Source organism: Mus caroli, unplaced genomic scaffold, assembly GCF_978045245.1.
Source record: "Mus caroli unplaced genomic scaffold, Mus_caroli_1 scaffold_3, whole genome shotgun sequence".
NCBI lineage: Eukaryota > Metazoa > Chordata > Mammalia > Rodentia > Muridae > Mus > Mus caroli.
This window is the reverse complement of record NW_028227258.1, coordinates 77,855,698-77,875,000: the sequence shown is the minus strand read 5'-3', so window position 1 is coordinate 77,875,000 and position 19,303 is coordinate 77,855,698. Positions and strand designations below refer to the sequence as shown.

The window sequence follows — 19,303 nt, the reverse complement described above, 5'->3', positions numbered from 1 at the left end:
TACATGCTCAGTACATACTTTAAACTGCTATGCTCATCTCAAGGAGGGTCAGAGCCTTTAGATAGACTTAATTTCTGATGGGGCTGGGGGAGATGGGGGAGATGTGTTTGGTAGAAAGGAGGGCATGGGGCTATTTTAACATGAAGAATCTTTAACAGTTCTGGGAGTGCCAGAATTAACAGGGCATCTGGCATCCGGGGGTCTCTGGTGCTAACATGAGCTCAGGTAAGCATCTTTAGGGGAGTCTTTCTTTTCTTTTGAGTCAGGGTCTACTATGTAGACCAGATTGGCTTCAGACTCAGGCTCACAGAGACCCTCCCAAGTGCTGTGACTGAAGACACGTGAGACCAACCTAGGAATTCTTTTCTAATTTGTCCTCCAGACGGTAGCCAGAGATCCCACCTTCCTTAGTTCTTCCTCAGAAAGGCAGTGCCATTTTACAGAAACTCGGTTTGTTCACTTTTTATTATGTTTCTGAGGTTGTGGGAAGGGAACCCGAGGCCTTGCTGATGTTCTACCACAAGTCACATCCTAAGTGCTGTAGTTTTAACTTTATTCATTTCTTTTACCATGCTGGGGTTTGAGTCCAAGGCCGTATGAGTGTGAGACATGCTCTACCCTTCACCCATTTATTGTGAGATGGGAATCTTGCTTCATAGTCTAAGTTGGCTTTGAACTTGTGGACTTGTGATCGTCCTACCTGAACCTCCAGAGTGCTAGAATTAGAGGCAATGCTACCACTCCTAGTGCATAGTCATTTTAGAGTTAACCACCCCAGTGGAGAGCACCACTGCATCCTTGGCCCTAAAGTTCGACCTGTAGTCACCTGACATCATTTCAGTCTGGTGTCAATCAACTCCTTGAGTCTTGTTCTTCAACCTCATTCTTGCTGGTGTGGATCAGGGCCACCTGGTGGGCTACTCCAGCAGGCTCTCAGGGCTTCCCTTCCGTATATCTAAGTCTCCTCTGTTTCGAATCCACCCTCTCACATCTCCAGCTAGCTTGAGATGAGCTCAATGCAAATCTCACATAGCTGTGCCAGTGCTTAATGCTCCTCAACAGAGCCTCAGACCAAGGTCGGGCTCAGGTATCCAATAACTGCATCCAGCATCCTTCCTCCAGATCCTGACCTTTTAACCTCTCTGGCCAACATGATTTCTTGGTTCCTGAGGACCCTGGGCTGACGACACAGTGAGGCACAGCAGGCTTTTGGATGTTTCCATTCTCTCTGAGACTCTGTCCCTTCTGAGCAACATGCCATTCATTACTATAGTGTATACACCGTAGACAGTATGCATTATACTGTCTATACAGTATACACTATAGTCACATGGAACAAAACCAGAACTATAAGCACAAATATATGCATATACATATATATCATATGCATATATGCATTCACATATACTAACTTTCATGTCATTTATTTCAAAAATATCTATTTGAAGCTGTGAGTGAGGCTCAGTGGTAAAACATGTTCTTAACCCTGGGCTGAAAATTCTTAGCATCAATCAATCAGTCAATCAATCAATCAATCAATCAATTAATCAGTTTTAATAGCTATAATAGCTACCTAGAAATCTGTTATATGGGCCTATAATAACCTCAGTAGGTGTCTAATATTGTAGACTTCTATTTCTAATTTTTACTATAATATAGAAATGACAACACACACAGTAAACCATCATCTTATCTAGTAATTTCCTTAGAAATAATTCTCTTCGTGGAATTGCTGAATTAAAAGATGAAAGTCCATCTAAAACACTTGTTATGTTTCGGCCCAACTGACATCACTTTTCTGAAAGCAATTTACTCTTTTCCCCATAAAACCTAAGACGAGACCTAAAGGACAGAAAGTGACTCTGAGTTGTTTTCTCAGGTCATACGCCTGTGTGGCAAGCGCCTTTACCTGATGAACCATCTTGCCAGCCCCTGGTTATTGCCTTTTAAAATAACTAAACAAAGGTAAGTATTTGTGAAGCCTAACCTCTGTGATGTGATTTTTAGCCATTTATACCCTTCCTGTGGGTTTTCTACCGTCTTTTCTCAGCATCTTTTGAGATAATCATAGTTTGCTTGTCAGTTCTCTTTATATATAATGAACCCTCTGAGGCACTTTAATTAAGAATTTTATAGTTAGTATTATAATTAAATTATGAATAGATTTCATTTTTCCCTTCTTCCCTAGATTTTGGTAGCAGGAACATATTTCTCTCTCTCTCTTTCTCTTTCTCTCTCTCTCTCCCTCCCTCCCTCCTTTCCTTCCTTTCTTTCTTTCATTTGTTTTTGTTGTCTTCTTGGTTGTTTTGTTTGTTTGTTTGTTTGTTTGTTTGAGACAGTGTTTCTCTGTGTAGCCCTGGCTTTATCGATCAGGCTGGCTGAGTGCTGGGATTAAAGTCACATGTGGCCACCGCCTGGCCATCTGTACCGTTTTCCATCTCTCACTATTCGGAGTGTACTGAGAACCACAGACATGATTTTCTTTCATATTTCACAGTCTATTTTGTTGTTCTTTCCTTAGATTCTTGAGCTTTGTATGTGTTTGTTTGTTTGTTTGTTTGTTTGTTTGTTTTTGAGATAGGATATCATTATGTAGCTCAGACTGGGTTTGAACTCACACTGTCTTTGAGGAGGTTTGAACTCTTGCCTAAGCCTGTGCTGTATACTCTGCTTCTAACTTCCTGAGTTGTAGTCTTTTCAAATAAAGGAAACAACTTTATTTAACCTCTAAAAAGTCTCCTTTAAAAAAACAATGGGGTTATTTACCCTATACATTCTACAGTAAAATATTCATTTCTGGGTTTTATACAGTCCTGTTTGCCCTTTCTTTATGTATTAAATGGTTGTGAATTCCAAAAGACACTTTGTGGGCTCTTTTCTGTGAACAATTGACAATTTAATTTTAGTACACTGTGCAGGAGGGAAATACACTGACCTTTTTAAAAAAAAATTATTTATTTATTTTTATTTTACATACATTGGTTTTTCTGCCTGCATTGATGTCTATGTGAGGTTGTCCAGTTCCTTAGAACTGAAGTTACAGACAATTGTGAGCCACCATGAACCTGCTGGGAATTGAATCTGGGGCTTATGGAAGAGCAGTCAGTGCTCACAACTGCTGAGCTATCTCTCCAGCACGCCCCCGCCCCTTGTGACCTAATTATATAGTCAATTTCAGTGGGCTCAAGTTCTCCCAATCTTAGCTTGGCTTCACATACTGTCTTCTTAAAGTACGTAGGTTTTTATGTGTGGGATGCAGATTCTCTCACAAACGTACTCTTTCTTCTGCTCTGGTTCCACTGGTCCTGTCTAGCCCAGCCTCTTCTCCACTTCAGTTGAACATCTCAGTAAATGCAAACCTGCCTGGCCAGCCTCAGTCTCACTGCTCCATCCACCATTCAGACAGTGAGCTATCCACCTCTGCCTTTGAAGGTTTAATGTTCCACGTTGCTCTTGGGATTCAGGTCAAACACTTTCTTGATGATATCACAGTGTGTCACAATCTCTCCCAATCTACTTTCTGGTTCCTCCCTACAAGTCTCCTGCCCACCCGTGTTCTTGCCCCACCTCCAGACTTCATGTTCTAGGTGCCCCAGCCACCTACTGTCCCTGAACACCACCACACCCTGATTATCATGTTACTTTCCAACTGTCAATTTATTTACTATTTATTTATTTACATTGTATACAACCACCTGTCCAATATTAGGCTGGTACCTACAGCGGGACTCCTGTTTGTTTCTAAGACTTCCTTCCCTGTCAATTAGGGTCTGCAGGGAGCCCTATGATTGTAAGGGAACTCGTATCTGATAAAAATGCTGTCCTAGACGTAGTACTTAGGATGGGAGCCCAGGCAGAGAGCCTCAGTATTTACTCTGAGTCAGTAAGAAAAGGGATAAGAAAACCAACATTCAACCTGCTTTGGGGTGAACCCTTTAAGCTTGTTTTGTGAAATCTACACTACAGTGTCCCTTGGATTATCATCTGTATGTTACACCTTGTTCTTAGTAGCTCAGAGTACTTCCAATTAAATAGTTACAGATGTGCAAGTGATGATGTCGACACAGTACTTGGTGCTAAAGTCTCTGCCTACCTGTATTCATTCTAGAGAGAAATTTAGAAGACCAAACAGCCCACAGATGACATGTCATGGGACAGGATGGCAAGTGACACGAGGGAGGTAAACACTATGAAGAGGTGACCTCGCTGGACATAATGGCAGGTGACCTTATTTTCAGTATGCAAAAGGAGGAAACAGGCTTACCTCCTCAAGTTCAAGGCCAACTTGGTCTAGCCTGAGAGGTCTAGACTAGTAAGGGTTACTATATAGTGAGACCCAGTCACAAAAAAAAAAAAAAAAAAAAAAGAGGTGGCTTGGCTTACCCAGAGAGCATAGCTAGAGAAAGCTGCTCCGGGGAAGGAAATGGAAATGAAAGAGAAGGATAAACACAGAAGAGAAAGCATAGAAGGAATGGCTCAGCCAGCCTGAAGGCAGGAAGCCCACTGAGGACTTTAAAGAGGCCGAGCAGGCTGCAAGGGGGCAGGCACAGTGTAGCACGAGGCACAGTCAATGGCTAATAAAGAATGCTCGGCTCCAGCAACCACTTGTTTTTGCTGGTGGTTTATAATACGTGGGACTTAACTTACATTACAAGTAGTTTCAAATACTTTTTAATTGGCTAATTTAAGGGGGGAAAGTGAATAAAGTCATCGTTTAGAACTAATATTATGTCATGGTTGGATATATAGCTCAGTGAGAGGGCATGAGCATTCATGAGGCCCTGGGCTTGATTTCTAACACCAGGTCATCATCGTCATCATAGTCGTCGTCATCATCATCATCATCATCCAATTCAGGGAGTAGTGCCAGAAACTGAATGCAGAGACTTTGTGGTTTGAATGAGAATGGCCCCCGATAGGTTCACATATTTGAATGCTTGGTCCCCAGTTAATGAAACTATTTGGGAACAATTAGGAAGTTTGTCCTTGTTGGAGGAGGTGTGTCACTGGAGGCAGGGTTTGAGATTTCAAAAGACTCCTACCATTCCCAGTCTCTCTCTGCCTTGTGGTTGTGGTTATGTCTCAAGATATAAGTTTTTGGCTCCTGCTCCAGCGCATTGCCTGCCTGCCTGCCTGCCTGCTCATGTGCTCCCTGACATGATGCTCATGGACTCACCCTCTGAAACCCAACCCCAAATGAAACGCTTTCGTTTTCAAGTTGCCTTGGTCACGATGCTTTATCACAGCAATGGAAAATCAACTAATGCTCTAGGCATGCATTCTACCACTGAGCTACACTTCCGACCACTAAGAAATGTGTATATATTTAGAGAGAGTCTCTGTACTGCCAAGGTGGTCTCAAACTCATCATCCTTCTCCCTCTGCTTCCTGGGTGCTAGGATTATAGGTACTCGTGCCCCTCCTGGACCAAGAAATAACCGTAATAGCTAATCTTTACTGAGAGCTTACTGTGTGCTTTATATCATTTAAACATTTCAATTTCCAATTTCTAATAATCCTGTTGGGTAAATTCTGTTATGACTTCGTTTACACAGGAAAGGAAGGAAGTGAGCGCTCAATAAGCTCGCCAGAGCTGAGGAGGGAATCGGTTAAACACAGGGTTTGAAGCAGCCAGGCTGATTCACAGCCAGTGCTTCTAGCCAGGCCATTATCCTGTCCCTTCCAGGCACAGAGCTAGCGTGTGAGTCATGGATTGGATGAGTGCTACAGGTCCATTTGCATTTATAACAGTTATTGAGCTTGCTAGAAGCAGGAAGTGTGTTTGCAACTTGCAATCTGAAGTCTTTATCAGGGATTCACAGAGCTTCAGGTCTACATTCCTACAGAATAGAATCTAAAACATGAGAAAAACTTTTCTCCAGTAATACAAATAATAATAACAATAATAGTAATTTCATTTATTATATTATGAAACTTTAATTAGCATTTTAGCAATCACTCTAAACCTGTAGCTCTTATCAGCTATTAAATCTTTATCCATGATTTTTTGACTCACATTATGTCAGAGTATGCATGCCTACCTTGCAAGCAGCAACTGACTCTCTTTTCTGAGGATAGCAACAGTATATTCTAAGTAGAGGTGATAAAGATGGATTTTACAATTTAAATAATACTAGTTAGAGGCAGTAAGCTGGCAAAATAGTCTAATGACTGTTTTTTCTTTTTAAATTTGTCATTTCTCAGAAGGAGTTTTGCTTTAATGAAGAATCTCTGAGGTATCCAAAGCCCTCCCAGGGCCTCAGCTGCCATGTTCCCCAGGCAGCCTGCTGTCGGCTTCACTTACATTTCCATCATGGTTTGGGCACGAAAGAGGCTTTCCTGCAGCCACAGCGGTGACCGTCTCCAGGATGGAAGAGTCCTCGCCGTTGCTGCCTGGCGTTCGCTGCAGCACATCCATGAGGTTCGTGATAAAGAAGTTGTTCTGGAGCGCGGCCACCCCTTTCTCAGGCAGGATGGAGGTCTGGCGACACACCGGGCAGGAGAGGGTTAAGCTGTGGGCTGGGATGTAGTTCTGCAGGCACCTGTGGCAGAGCACACATGGGTACAGTCAGCAGAGCACCACCCCTTCCTGAGGTGTTCTCATCAGTGATGTGCTGACAATGGGCCACTTTGTAGAAACCCACTTTGTGGTGTCCTGTACCAGGGAGCTGATGCTTCAGAGACCAGGAGCTAATCTGTCCTCACAGAGGCTCTATCTGCTGGTCAGACAAATGACTGTGCTTGAGGAAAAGAAAATGGCCTAGACTTGTGCAGTGTCTAGAGCGCTGACACCCACAGTGTGGTTGGCTCAAGGACAAGCAACCTTGACCTTCCAAGGAACTTTGTAGACCTACCAGATCAGATGCCCATGTGACTCACACATATGTAAAGGTTGAAAACCCTTGTTCTGTAAGCATTGAGCTCAGAAACGTGTGGGCTTTAGCAATTGGGGGCGGGGAGGGATGTCAGATCTGTTGTTAATGTTGAAATTCATTTGACACACACACAAAAAACCATAATCAATTTTTTTAAAAAGCATCGAAATGGAACTATTTGGTTGAAGCAAGCGCGGGATTCCCATGCTTAGTCATACCATCTCTTGCTTCTCTAGAGGCACCGTTTAACAGTTACTCTAAGAAAGAAATGTATTAACAATAATGACCACCATGTGCACTGCAAACTACCTTTGACATACTCCCAAGAACCAATGGAGGAGGCACCATTATGATCCCTTTGGACAACGAAGAAACACAGGCACAGAGAGGGGCTAAATACCTTGCCTGGCATTCTTTAGTAGGCCAGGGTTAGTGTGGGAATCCAAACCTGGGCAGTTTGACATCATAATCTAACCTCAAATAGCTAGAGCCGGAGCTGCAACTCAGTGGTTAAGTGCTGACCCAGCATACATGGCTTTCATCCAAGCACTGCAGAAACAGACCCCAAATTACACCGTATACTGTTTTCCGATTGCTCAGCCAGAGTCTGAGAAGCACCAATGTGGCCTCTTATTTTTGCAGATGGAGAAATCAGCACCGAGGAAGGCTGGCTGCTCAGTGTCTCGGGGGTAACTAGGGCTGAATCCCTACCGGAAAGGAAGCAGATCTGCTAAAGTCAGAAATGGCATGTAAGCCCTAGAGGCATTCGCTAGACAACCGCATTCATCCAGTTTCACCCTGCCTCTACTCCCTCTTTTGGTGGATCATCTTCCTTTTGTCTTCCTTTTGTCTGTTCTATCTTTTCTGAGTTAATAAAGCTTGGTGTTCCTCATGGCTCCAAATTAAAGCTTGTCTTCCTCTAGGATCTTATAACATTACAAGCATAGCAGACAATACATGTCGTCCTACCGATACTCTTTCTGAGGCCTATGTCTCCTACCTCTTGACACTTCTTAGATGTCTCAAGGGTCAGAAACCCCATCAGGCAGCAAACTGCAGCAATGTTCTTCCTCAAACTGTGTTCTTTTCCTATCCCGATGAATAGCATCTCCAGCCATTCACCTCAGCAAAACAGAGAGTAGGAGTCATTCATCCAATCGTAGCTCCCCTCCTGTCCTTCATGTCTTTCTTTCACCCAGCCTGGGTGACTCTCAACAGTGAGCTAGTCTGTTCCTGGAGGCTTTCTCAGTCTTATAATTGTTTGAAATGAAGTAAGTCTCTGGTAACTCCTGATTGGGTTCCTAGATGTCTGTTAGAAGCACAAGTAGGGCATTGTCTCCCTTGGGTAGCAGCAGAGTCCTGGGAAAGAGCCTGTGCACCTGGCCGAAGGTGGGTGAGGCAGCACAGAAGAGCCTTACCTCTCGCAGAAAGTGTGCAGACAGGGCAGGACCTTGGGGTTCTTGTACCGTTCCAGGCATATACTGCAGATCAGAAACTGCTTGTCAATCTGGCGCACCACAGGACTTGGGATGCTGGCACCCTCACTGGCCATCCTAGACCACTGACATGGGGGGCCGGCTGTCCTCGACCCTGCACACTGCTGTGGTCGGAGAGAAAAGCCAAAAGAAAAACAAAATGATCATCCTGTGTTTGTGTAAACCAATCCCCTGCGCTTCTCTTTTAAATACAGGTAGAGGTCAATGTACAGTGACTTCAGAATAATCAGCTCTCAGTGGCAGGGTTAGAGAGCTTGTCTGTGCTCTAAATAACAATAAAATGGTGGTGTCTTCCCCACGTAGACAACCAAGCAGGAGAAGGCGAGTTGTACCAAGATGTTTGCTGGGTTTAAAAGTGAGTGGTGCCCAAGAGGAAAAATAGTTACACATGGATCCAGTGACTGAACTCAGGCCCTCAGGATAGGCTCCAAGCCCCCTTAACCACTGAACCATCCTGATGGTCCTGATGCCAGTATTCTTAATTATACATGTTCTGAAATTTCAAAGAAAAGAGGTACAAACCCAAGGGTGGTGATCAGACTTGGGCATTTTAACAATGGAAAGCACAAAGGAGCGGACTCTCCTTTTGTCTAAAATGGACGTAAATTCTTTTGTAGAAGGAGATTTGCAGCTCCACACTCTGAAGTAGGGGGCGGGGGGAGGCTCTCAGTCACTGACTGCAGGGAGATGGGTCTTCCTAGCAAACTGTGCTTGAGAAAGCACCTAGATGCAGGCTTCCCACAGCACTGCCCCAGAGCCCAACCCCTTTGCCTTTGTCAGTTCTTCACGATGATGATCGGGGGCTATGAAAATCTATTACCTAGTAGAAGAGTGGAGATAAAGCAAGACAGTCCTTGCAATCTTAAAGGAATATCCCCTCACTTTTGTACATTTGAGGGGAAAAAGAAATCAATACAGAAGAAGCTTCAAACTGTGAAGTATATGAAGAAGACCAGTCGAGAAAGCAGAGCCCACTGGGGAAAAAGCTATAACCAACACAGCTCCGGCCACAGACCCCCTTAAAGCTTCTGGCTCCTATCTCAACAGTTAGTGTGGCTTGAACTGAAATTCATTTATCAATTTCCTAAGTACTGGGTAAGGAGCCTATGGCCTGCTTTTCTCCAGGGAAATACTCTTTCAGAACAGGAAGGAAGAGGGGAAGGAGGGAAGGAGGGAGAGAGAGAGGAAGGAAGGATGGATGAAAGCCTAGTTCATCTTCAGCGTAACAGAGGTGATTATTTTATTCTCATTAAACACATGTGCACACGCACAGAGCACACACCCTACAGGGTCAGTAGTATATGTATCTCTGAAACTTAAAGCCCCTTCACCTCATAAGCTGCCCCATCCCTCTGACCTGGTGTTTCGATAAGGCTGTGCTCTGGAAGCACAGTTTACATTTGGCACTAGAACTTGGTCTGTGGCCTGTGCCCGAAGCAGGAAAATACAGCATGCTTACAGCATCAACAGGCCTGTGCTTTCTGTGGGAATCACTCTTTTTCCAACATGAATAAGAGCTCTTACGCCTCGCCGAATAATCAATGATTTTAGATGTACTTCAGCTCTTTATTTGAACTTATTTTTAATTCTGTGTATGCGAGTGTCTTTCTGCACACATGTATGCGCACTGCAAGCATGTCTGGTGTCAGAAGAAGCTAGAAGTGGGTGTCACATCCTCCAGAACTGGAGTCACAGATCATTGTGAACAATGAGGTGCTGGGGATCAAATCCCAGTCCTCCAGAAGGAAGCCAGTGGTCATAACTGCTGACCCACTCTCCTGCCCCAAGCATTCGACTCTTATTAAGAAAACGCTAGCTCTTATAATCCAAGAAGTCAGTCCTAAAAACATGCACATACAGGCAACGCTAGTGGGCCTAGCAGGTTGTAATTATATATTTATTCATTTTTAAATGTATTATCTACATATGAGATGATAATTTTATATACTTATTAAAAAGAGCAAATAAAATAAGTACCACATACCCAAATTAATGAGCTCTAAAGTCTACATATCTCAATAAACTTCTACTTATTTAGAACAGGCATTCTGGAGATATGGCGCTTTATATGGGTTTTACGCTGTCACTATTGAGTACATTTTTATGTACTTATAAACATAATAATTGGAGAAAAAGAGATCACACATCTGAGAGGAGGGTCATGGGAGAGGCAGAAAGGAGTAGAAGGAGTGGAAGAAATGGTATAATTACATTTTAATTTAAAATAAAATTTAAAACCTAAAGCCCTGTCAGGATCCATTTTAGCAGAGTTGCACACACAGAGAGCTTTCTAAGGGTTATGATTAATAGATGGCACCTTGTGAAGCATCTGTTAGGAACACTTAGGTCAGGACTCCCTGGATGGTAAGGCAGTGTAGGTAGGAATAGCTAATCGGCCATCAGTGTTGGCTAGACTTTCCATAGAGTGTTCCCCAAAGACTAGAGAAAGCTGTTCATGGATCAAATGAAGGGTGGGTCATCTCTCAGGAGCCCGACCGCATCCTATGACATCAGACTAGTGAAGGAAAGCACTGTCTGTCTTAGAGAAAAGGAAACCAAAGCGAGGGTTTAAATGACCTGCCCAAGGTCATCCAGGAAAATTGATGAAGCAGCAAGTTCAGAATTCAGGCTCTCTCTCTCTCTGCCTCCTCTGATAGGTCCATGAGAACTACTCTTAAACAAGGGCAAGACTTGTGCATGCCTTCTAAATATGGCATCATATCACCTCTCTTCTGTGGTGATAAAATGTGCACGGCTGTGAGAAAAATTCACTAAACATAGTATTATTATTACAGTGATGGCTGGAGATGTGGCTTAGTGATGGAGCACATACTCAGTAATAATTCCCCTACTCCCCTACATTCTCTTAAACTTTTCCTTAAAATTAACTAAATAAGGACTGGAGAGAGGGCTCAACAGTTATGAACCCTTGCTGTTCTTACAGAGGATCTGGGTTCAGATCCCAGAACCCACAGGATGGGCCATAACTGTGACTTCACTTCCAGGTGATCTGACACCCTCTCTAGCATCCAGGACATCCATATGGAACATTCATACATATAAAATAAAAATAAATAAGTCAGATGTGATGGCCTATGCCTTTAGTCGCAGCACTCAGGAGATAGAGGCAGGGAGATCTCTGAGTTTGAGGCCAGCCTAGTCTACAGAGTGAGTTCTGGGACAGCCGGGGCTACACAGAGAAACCCTGTCTCAGAAAACCAAAAGTAAAAAATTTTAAAAACAAACAAACCAACAAAATAACATTTTGAAAAACCAGCTAAATTTCATTTTGAATAGCTTTAAAAGTTTAAAGCTGCATTTATTTATCCATTTGTGTTGGGGGTATAGGGCAGTTTCTGTGTCACAGCCAACATATGGAAGGTCAGAGGCTAAGGGCTCTTTCACTGAGTGGGTCCCAGGGTTTGAACTGAGTTCTGTCCTTGGCTACGTTTGATGCTTCTCATGAGACCTTTATGTGCTCAACAATGTTGGATAACAACAGCAAAAAGAAAGGACAGAGAGGGAAAGAACCCATTGGGTTTAAGGTACTTTTTTAAAAGCCTAGTGTTAATCAAATGGTATGTATTAACCAAATGAAATTTCTTAAGCCAACACTTTTAAGCTCTAAAGCTTTAAAAAAAAAAACCATTTGATTCTAATTCTGTGGTAATTGTGGTGATAACTACTCTTTGTTAGTATTGTTCATTTACACAGTAAATTAATTATGCCTACTCATTAACCCTAATTTAAAATCATGACAATGTTGCAGATCTGTCACAAGTGACCTGTTGAAGGATCTTGCTTTTTAGAACTCCCACAATCAACACAAAAGCTCTCCTATCCCCAAAGACACCCAGCTTTGCCAGGATAAGGACACTTCTGGGAATTCTGCTGGATGTGAACCACCACCGGAAAGCACTTCATTGCTCCGAAAGGGACAATGTGCTCAGAAGAACTGAGGCACAACAGGAGCCCATGGCTCAGTGGACCGCTTCTAGGCAGTATCTTTTTTTTCTTCTCGAGACAAGGTTTTTCTGTGTAGCCCTGGCTGTCCTATCCTGGAACTCACTCCAGGCTGGACTCAGAGATCCACCCACCTCTACCTTTCAAGTGTTGGACTTAAAGGCTAGGCAGCAGTTTTCAACCAAAGGCCTTGAGCACTCTAACAATGACTACCTGGTTACTTTCCCCTGGGGCTCCCTCCCTATGTGGGCTCCAAACTGTCATGACCTTCCTACCCCTAGATGAAGAGGCAGAAATCAGTGCAAGCGAGTGAAGATCAGAAACAGAATTGCTCTCTGCTGGCAACCAGCAGAACTATGTGGAAGAAACCAGCCTTAGAGCCCAACAGAGCTGATGGCACACCCACTGGCGAAAGGCCAACGGAGGTAAGGCAGAAGAATCTTTCTGCTTGACATCGGGTCTTGTTATGCAACCTGGTTCTCAAAGTCCTCCTATCTCAACCTTCCAAGTGCTGGGGTGGCAGGCCATTGGCCACCATGTCTGGTCAAAAGTCATTTTTATAGGACACAGTCCACATTAGACACTCACCAGCTAGAAGAACTTTTAAATGAAACCAAGCTGAAGTTCACTGTAGCACCAGAGGTGGGCTCATCCCCGCCCTGGCTCCCACCTCTACCCCTGAACCCATCCAACTGCCTTGTTAGGGGTTCCCTCTCAACCTGATCACACAGTTTAAACCCCCACACTGTCCCCACTTTCCCAGCACATGTTATCTCTTGTCTTTGCTGTCTTTAGCTCCAAAAGCACATGTTTTCTCTGACGGACCCCATGATGGCACAGTACCCCCACCACTCATTTGTTGAAGCCCTGTCCCTTAATGTACTTGGAGACTGGGATCATTGTGGGGGGGGGGCATCAGACCGTGAGGATGGAGCCCTAACGACTAGATCTGAGCAGGAGAACAGTTGTATTTCCCCATCCCTATTATCCTGCACAGATTTCTGCTGTTCATGGGGTAGGCAGGGTCTCAACACTTCAGAGACCCAGTTGGGAAAGGAAGCCAGTAAAGAACCCAAGTGTGGATCGCTTTTCTAATCAAGAAGAGCAGGAACTGCTCACCCGAGCACACTGGTCAAAGGCTGCCCGCTCTGTGTGAGCACACTGGTCAAAGGCTGCCCACTCAGTGCGTATTCCTCAGCTGATTCCGGCTGATGGCATGCTTCCCACTGTGCTTGCTGGCACGAGTGAAGCATGCTGCTCTCTCCCCCGGCCCTCTCTCTCCACATGAGGATACAATAAGAGGTGAGGCCATCTGTCTGCATAGCCGGTGGGCAGCTCTCACCAGAACCCCACTGTCTTGGTACCCTGATTTAGGACTTCCAACCTCCAGAACTGGAAGAAACAGTTGTTGAAAGCCACCTCGTCTATGATAGTTTTTGTGACAGTAAAGACCGGAATAGAACCTCTCTGATACAATATGCAATTTATTCAGTATATCTCACATTATCTTCCCACCCCTGTATGGCCACCTCATCCTGCCGTATAAGATTTGTGGTGACAGGGATGTGTGTGTCCGCACACTGCAATCATCCCAGAAGCTACAACTGTATGTGCCTGGTACTTCATTGTCACCAATTTCTGAATAAACAGAGTATACTGCGAGGAGGGGGAGGGACTAAAGCTTGACAGTGGGGAAGAGACATTGTGACAAAGCATGTTTGTTGTGAATGCTGTTACCATCAGCATTGCCTGCTTCCGGGTGTGATAGTCTATAAACCTCAGCAGCACACGGGATCATCTGGAGGGTAAGTATTAGCAACATATTTTAACATGTTCACAAATTCTGAGGAAGAACCGGAAAGCTGCCGAGGACACACATGCACTGCAGTAAACTGCGTAAGAGTTGGCACAGACGGCCCTCATTACGGGCGGCTTTGCTAGCCAAACATTGCATGTGGTGGGAAAAGCAACTCCGCAAACAGGAAACAGCCCCTGCACAGAAAAACCCTGCCCCAGCCTTTCTTCCCTCCCACCAACTCCCGTGTTTTCCCTGGCTCGCTTGCTCCAGTCTCTTCCAGTGTCATGGGAATCACCACCGAACGTGGGGAAAACCTGATAGGAGCCGAAACGAGGAGAGAAGGCTGCGTCTGCAATCCTGAGATTCAGACCACAGTTCTCACTCCAAATTATACCATTCAGAGGAGAAGGGTAGCCAGCTTTGTTGCTGACACCAGCATGAGGAAGAGTGGGGAGGGAGAAGAGAAGAGAAAAGCCAGAAAGGGAAGGAGCAAGCAAGGACTGGCCAGGCCGGTCCTGGGAAGATGGCTGCAAAGTAAAATCGAGGCATATGATTCATAATGTATATATGGTATACACGATCACAGAGGTACAAGGTTCCATTTCTTTTGTTTCTAGACAGGGTCTCACTATGTAGCCCAGGTTGGCCTCAAACTCATTACCTTCCAGCCTCAGCCTCCTGAGAGCAGATGCTACAGGTGTGCATTGTCATGCCGGGCTTCACTTCTGTCCCTACAGACCAGCTTTGTGGCACTCCTGGGTCAGTATTAGTCTTGGGCCTCTCTGGTGAGTTTATTTAATAATATACTTACATTTAAAAAAATTCTTTAGCTAATGATGAGGAGGACAGGCCAAAAGAAAACAAACAAACAATACCCCAGCTTTTCTAACAGATCTAAACTTTCCAATACACTTATAGAAAGGAAGTAGTGGTCTAATTAATCATAATATGCCACCAGGACAGGTGACACTGGGGCAGGAGCCCAAGGCATGGGTGAAGCACAATGTAAAGAATAAGTGTTGGGGTGGGGGGTAGAGGTGCTTTTGTCAGTAAAGTATTTGCCACACAAGCATAAGGACCCAAGTTCCAATCCCTCTAAAAAGCCAAGTGTCAAGTATGGCTGCATTTTGTAATCCCAGCTCTGGTGGGCAGAGACAAGCAGTGTCCTGACTCACTGACAGGCCAATGTAGGCAAGTTAGTGATCCTGTCTCAAAAAAATAAGGGGGAAAGGAATCAGATAAGACATTGACCTTTGGCCTCTCCACACACAAGTACAAGTGTGCGTGCAAGGCTGTACCTCCCCCAGCCAGTGTTTTGGGTTGTTATGAGCCCATCGCCATTCTTCTGTGCTTGCATTTGCACTGTTACTGGTGATTCAGCTAGAAGAAAGAGGGCAGTCTTCAGCGGGATGAAAACAGGGTGACCCACTTTCAGTTAAATCAAGTCTGATCTCCAGGGAGTCACTTTGTAAATTAGAATCCAAGATCTTTTCTTCCGGGGTGTGTGTGTGTGTGTGTGTGTGTGTGTGTGTGTGTGTGTGTGTATGTTTGAAGGACTGAGAACCTCTCCTTTAATTTCAGTCAGTCTCCAGGCTAAGGTGTGCCCGAGCTGCCCAGAGCTCTGCTTCTGCCAGGGATGGATGTGTGACAGCTCCCTTGATGTGTTGGCTTCTCCACATGAAGCTGATTTCTAAGTGGGACTCAAGTCCTCACTCTCTTAAGCCTTGCTCTGGACTTTCAAGGTTCCAAAGGGCTGAGTCTGTTCGAGGAGTAAGGAGCGTTAAGTGGCTAAGCTAATCCGACATTTACCTTTGCCATGCCCTGGGACAATCAAGATGTGTGTGTGGGGGGGTCTCTTCTTCCTAATCCATCACTGTGCCATGGCTCCCCCAGACTCCCTCTGGGGACTACACAAAAGCAGCTGAGAATTCTGCAACCACTGAAAAGCAGGGAGCAGCCATGTTGCTAAGGGGTAAGGATCTCTTCTGGGAGCTGAGAGAGGCTGACAAAAAGGGAGAAAGTATTTCACCCCAGAACTCCCAAAGACACAAAACTGTGTGACAGACACCCTCTTGCCCTTGCCTCTGGTGCACAGGAAGTGTGTTTCTTCTATTGTTAGTTAGCATACATGCTTCCTTCAGGAATAAGTTTGCAGAAAAAGAATAAAGAGCGCTTCACAGAGCAATGGAGGCAGAACCCGATGGAGAGGTGGCTAGAAAGACTGGCATACAAAAAGCAGCAACACGTGGCTCCTTCAAGTGAGGTGATTTGAATACTTGGCTCCCCAACCCCACCCCACCCTACTCTGTTCTAATCTAAGGCTCCAAGTTTCAGGCAGAAACCTGATCTCCTGAATTCAGACAACCTGTAGAACAGAAATACTCAGAAAACCCTAATAGCCGATGTTGGTGAAGCTCTGGGCTCTGACCTGCAGCCCTCCTGTAGTAAGGGACAGATGGCAACAGAGGATTTTTTTTTTAAAGCCAAGACAGATGTGCTCAAGTTAACACCATGCTACAGTTTAGAAGTAATACACTCAAAATTTTGCAGGAATAAACTATGATCCAGTTGGGGGCGTTGTTCCAAGAAGTACTGGTCTGGCAAACACATGGGTCTTCAACAGGACAGAGGCTCTGCCACTCATTCTCTCTCTCTCTCTCTCTCTCTCTCTCTCTCACACACACACAAAGATAATTTGCAGCATTTTTCTAAACCTAAAATATTTCTTTCTCTTTTATATGTTTTAGAACAGGAGAACATTTGGCTAGAGAATTAGTCTCCATCAGAGAAATAATTAGAGGCGCGAGGGTTCTTAAAATGTAAGCTTTGGTAATTTTAAGAAATATCTTCATATTTAGGGTGTGTATGTAAAGCAGGCAGATAAGTGTGTTGAGTTAGGAGAAATCAATGCCCAAGGCTATCCCAATGGTGAGCAAAAGGCTATCCCAATGATGGGCAGTTTCATTTTAGAGACAATGAATATGTGCTTTTACTTTGTTTCATAACTCATAGAGTCCATTACTCTTTTGTTGTCCTAATCATTTAAAAACTATCTTAGGATTGTGACATTCACAGGAGTAGAAACCTGTCCAGACTTGGCTGTCTTTTTTAAAACTATGTGGGTTAAATATCATCAGTCTCCAAACAGCCTTTCTCAGAATTTTTTACATTGCCTTGCAATCTTTGCAATGCAAATTGCTTGTCTTTTTAGGAGAACTCTTTAGAGGGCCAGGAAGCCCTGCTAAGGATGTCTGGAGGGCTAGACACCAGAGGAGTTTCCCCATGCCACACCACACAGGAAACTTCTCATTGTGTCCTGGTGGGCTGGCCCTCCAGTGGCCGGCATTATTTAACACTACACTGGGTCAGAACAGGGCCAATAAAGCACCTGCCTAAAAATAAGGGAAGTACTCTGAAAAATCAATTCATACTACGCAAAGAAAAATGCAACTTAGGGAGGGATCAAATGGCCCTTCTTATCACACTGTTTTAAAAACCCCCAGCAATTTACTCAAGGAGAATAAAACTGCTGGAACATGAGATGAACAACAGATAGTTTTGTAAATGCCTCATTTGAAGTCTAGATCTTGGAAGCTATGACACAGAACCTATCTTTTTTTCAGATGAAAATATTGTCTTTTGGCTCCAGAGTTCATTTATTCACCATTTGATTTTTAGTTGGAAATAAATGGCCTTCCTACTGGCTTTCCTATTGCCGTACAATGAGGATTAATGTCAGGGTGGGGCATTCTTGCAGGAGGAGGGAGAGGAAAAAAAAAAACTGACACAAAAATTACCCGTGATTCGAGGAAGCAGAACTAAGGGCCAACCCAAGGATTTCTCTCTGACTATGTAGTTCTTTCATTGAGCTCCACCCAGATTTGACTGTACGTCCAAGGCAAGAAAAATTGCCAGAAAGAAATATTTGATGCTTGTACGTTTGCAGCTCTCAATGGCATCTAGAATCCAGGGGGTCGAGTCATGCATTATGAATGAATGGGTTTCCAATGGTAACTGGGAGGCAGGGAGCGTTTCAACCCAAGGCAGAGAGCCGGGTGGGGGAAGGGTAGAATCGCACACCCTCCACCTAGGAGTAGCCAGGAAGGAACCCTGAAAATTTAATACTTTATCTCACTAACAAGATACAGGAAAAGTAATTCTTGAAATAAGTCAAGACAACATTACAATAACGACTGAAATGGATAAAAAAAAAAAACAACCCTAATCTGTTCACAACAGCTTTCTCCCCACATTTGTTAATTTGACGCTTTTGTTTAGGCAAAGAGTGAGTGGGTCTTCCCCTATTTTGTAGTCAAAGAACATGCAGCATCACCAAGAAAGGAAAGCGAGAGCCGCAGGAGCAGTTATCCACCAGATAGAAAGGCAAGCACCGAGGACCTACCCATTTCTCCCGATCAACAGACTAGTCAGCGAGGTAAAGAAAGACACCCCCTCGAGGCTGTCGCTGCAGCTCCGCGGCCATCCAAAAGAACAATGCACATTTCTGCTACCTTCTCAAGTTTGGAAGCACCATGCAAAGAGACTGGTTAAAATTCCCTACCATGCAATGCAGCCATCATCAGAAGCCCAGCATATCTTCTGCTCTAAGTAGTGATGCGCCAGCTCATGAACAGGACAGAGGAAGAGAAATATGGAGGAAATGAGAGAAGGCTCAGGAAAGTCGGCAGGAATGTTTCTGGGTCATTAACAAGTAGGAGACCCCCTTCCGAATTCAGACCAATCAATCTTTATCTCACAGGACATCTTTTTCTCAGTGTCTGTTGAAAAGACTGCAGCAAGCCACACTGCAGCAAGGGATTGTGGGATAGGGATGCAGCAGCGAGCTGCAAAGAGATTCGCGGGTGGCTGGCTTTCCCCTCTGAGTCAGCAGTCAGCTGTTCGCATGCTCGGGTGCAAGGCCGCCGCCAGGCTCCATCCCTAAATCCCCGACTGCAGGATTAACCCCAGGAGGCATAAGGAGCAAGCATCGCTGGCGGTGCAGACAAAACTGGTACCCACTCAAGGGTGTTGCGAATCAGAAAGCAGCTTTGCTGGTCAATTAAGCCAGTGCAGAAGCAGGAAGAACAGATTCGAGAATCTATGAAAAGTTCTAGAGGCGTGTTTTGGGTGGGTGTGACACCATGGATTCTCAACAGTTAATTAAACTCAAA

At 44.5% G+C, this 19,303-nt stretch overlaps 1 protein-coding gene across 7 annotated transcripts in view; it reads right to left on the bottom strand.

The window, feature by feature from the left end:
* The window catches only part of Trim2 (tripartite motif containing 2), a 141,559-nt gene that overhangs the window by 39,295 nt on the left and 82,961 nt on the right, over nucleotides 1-19,303 (bottom strand). For 6 of the 7 annotated variants that reach the window (XM_085835806.1, XM_085835804.1, XM_085835805.1 and 3 more), the window contains exons 2-3: nucleotides 8,294-8,475; nucleotides 6,305-6,542 (exon numbers count right to left, since the gene is read on the bottom strand). In XM_085835806.1, coding sequence (XP_085691932.1) covers nucleotides 6,305-6,542; nucleotides 8,294-8,427 — 372 coding nt within the window. In that variant the 5' untranslated portion in view covers nucleotides 8,428-8,475. Of the gene's footprint in view, nucleotides 1-6,304; nucleotides 6,543-8,293; nucleotides 8,476-18,693; nucleotides 18,942-19,303 lie in introns of those variants that run through there. The other variant, XM_021158168.3, reaches the window with a different exon arrangement.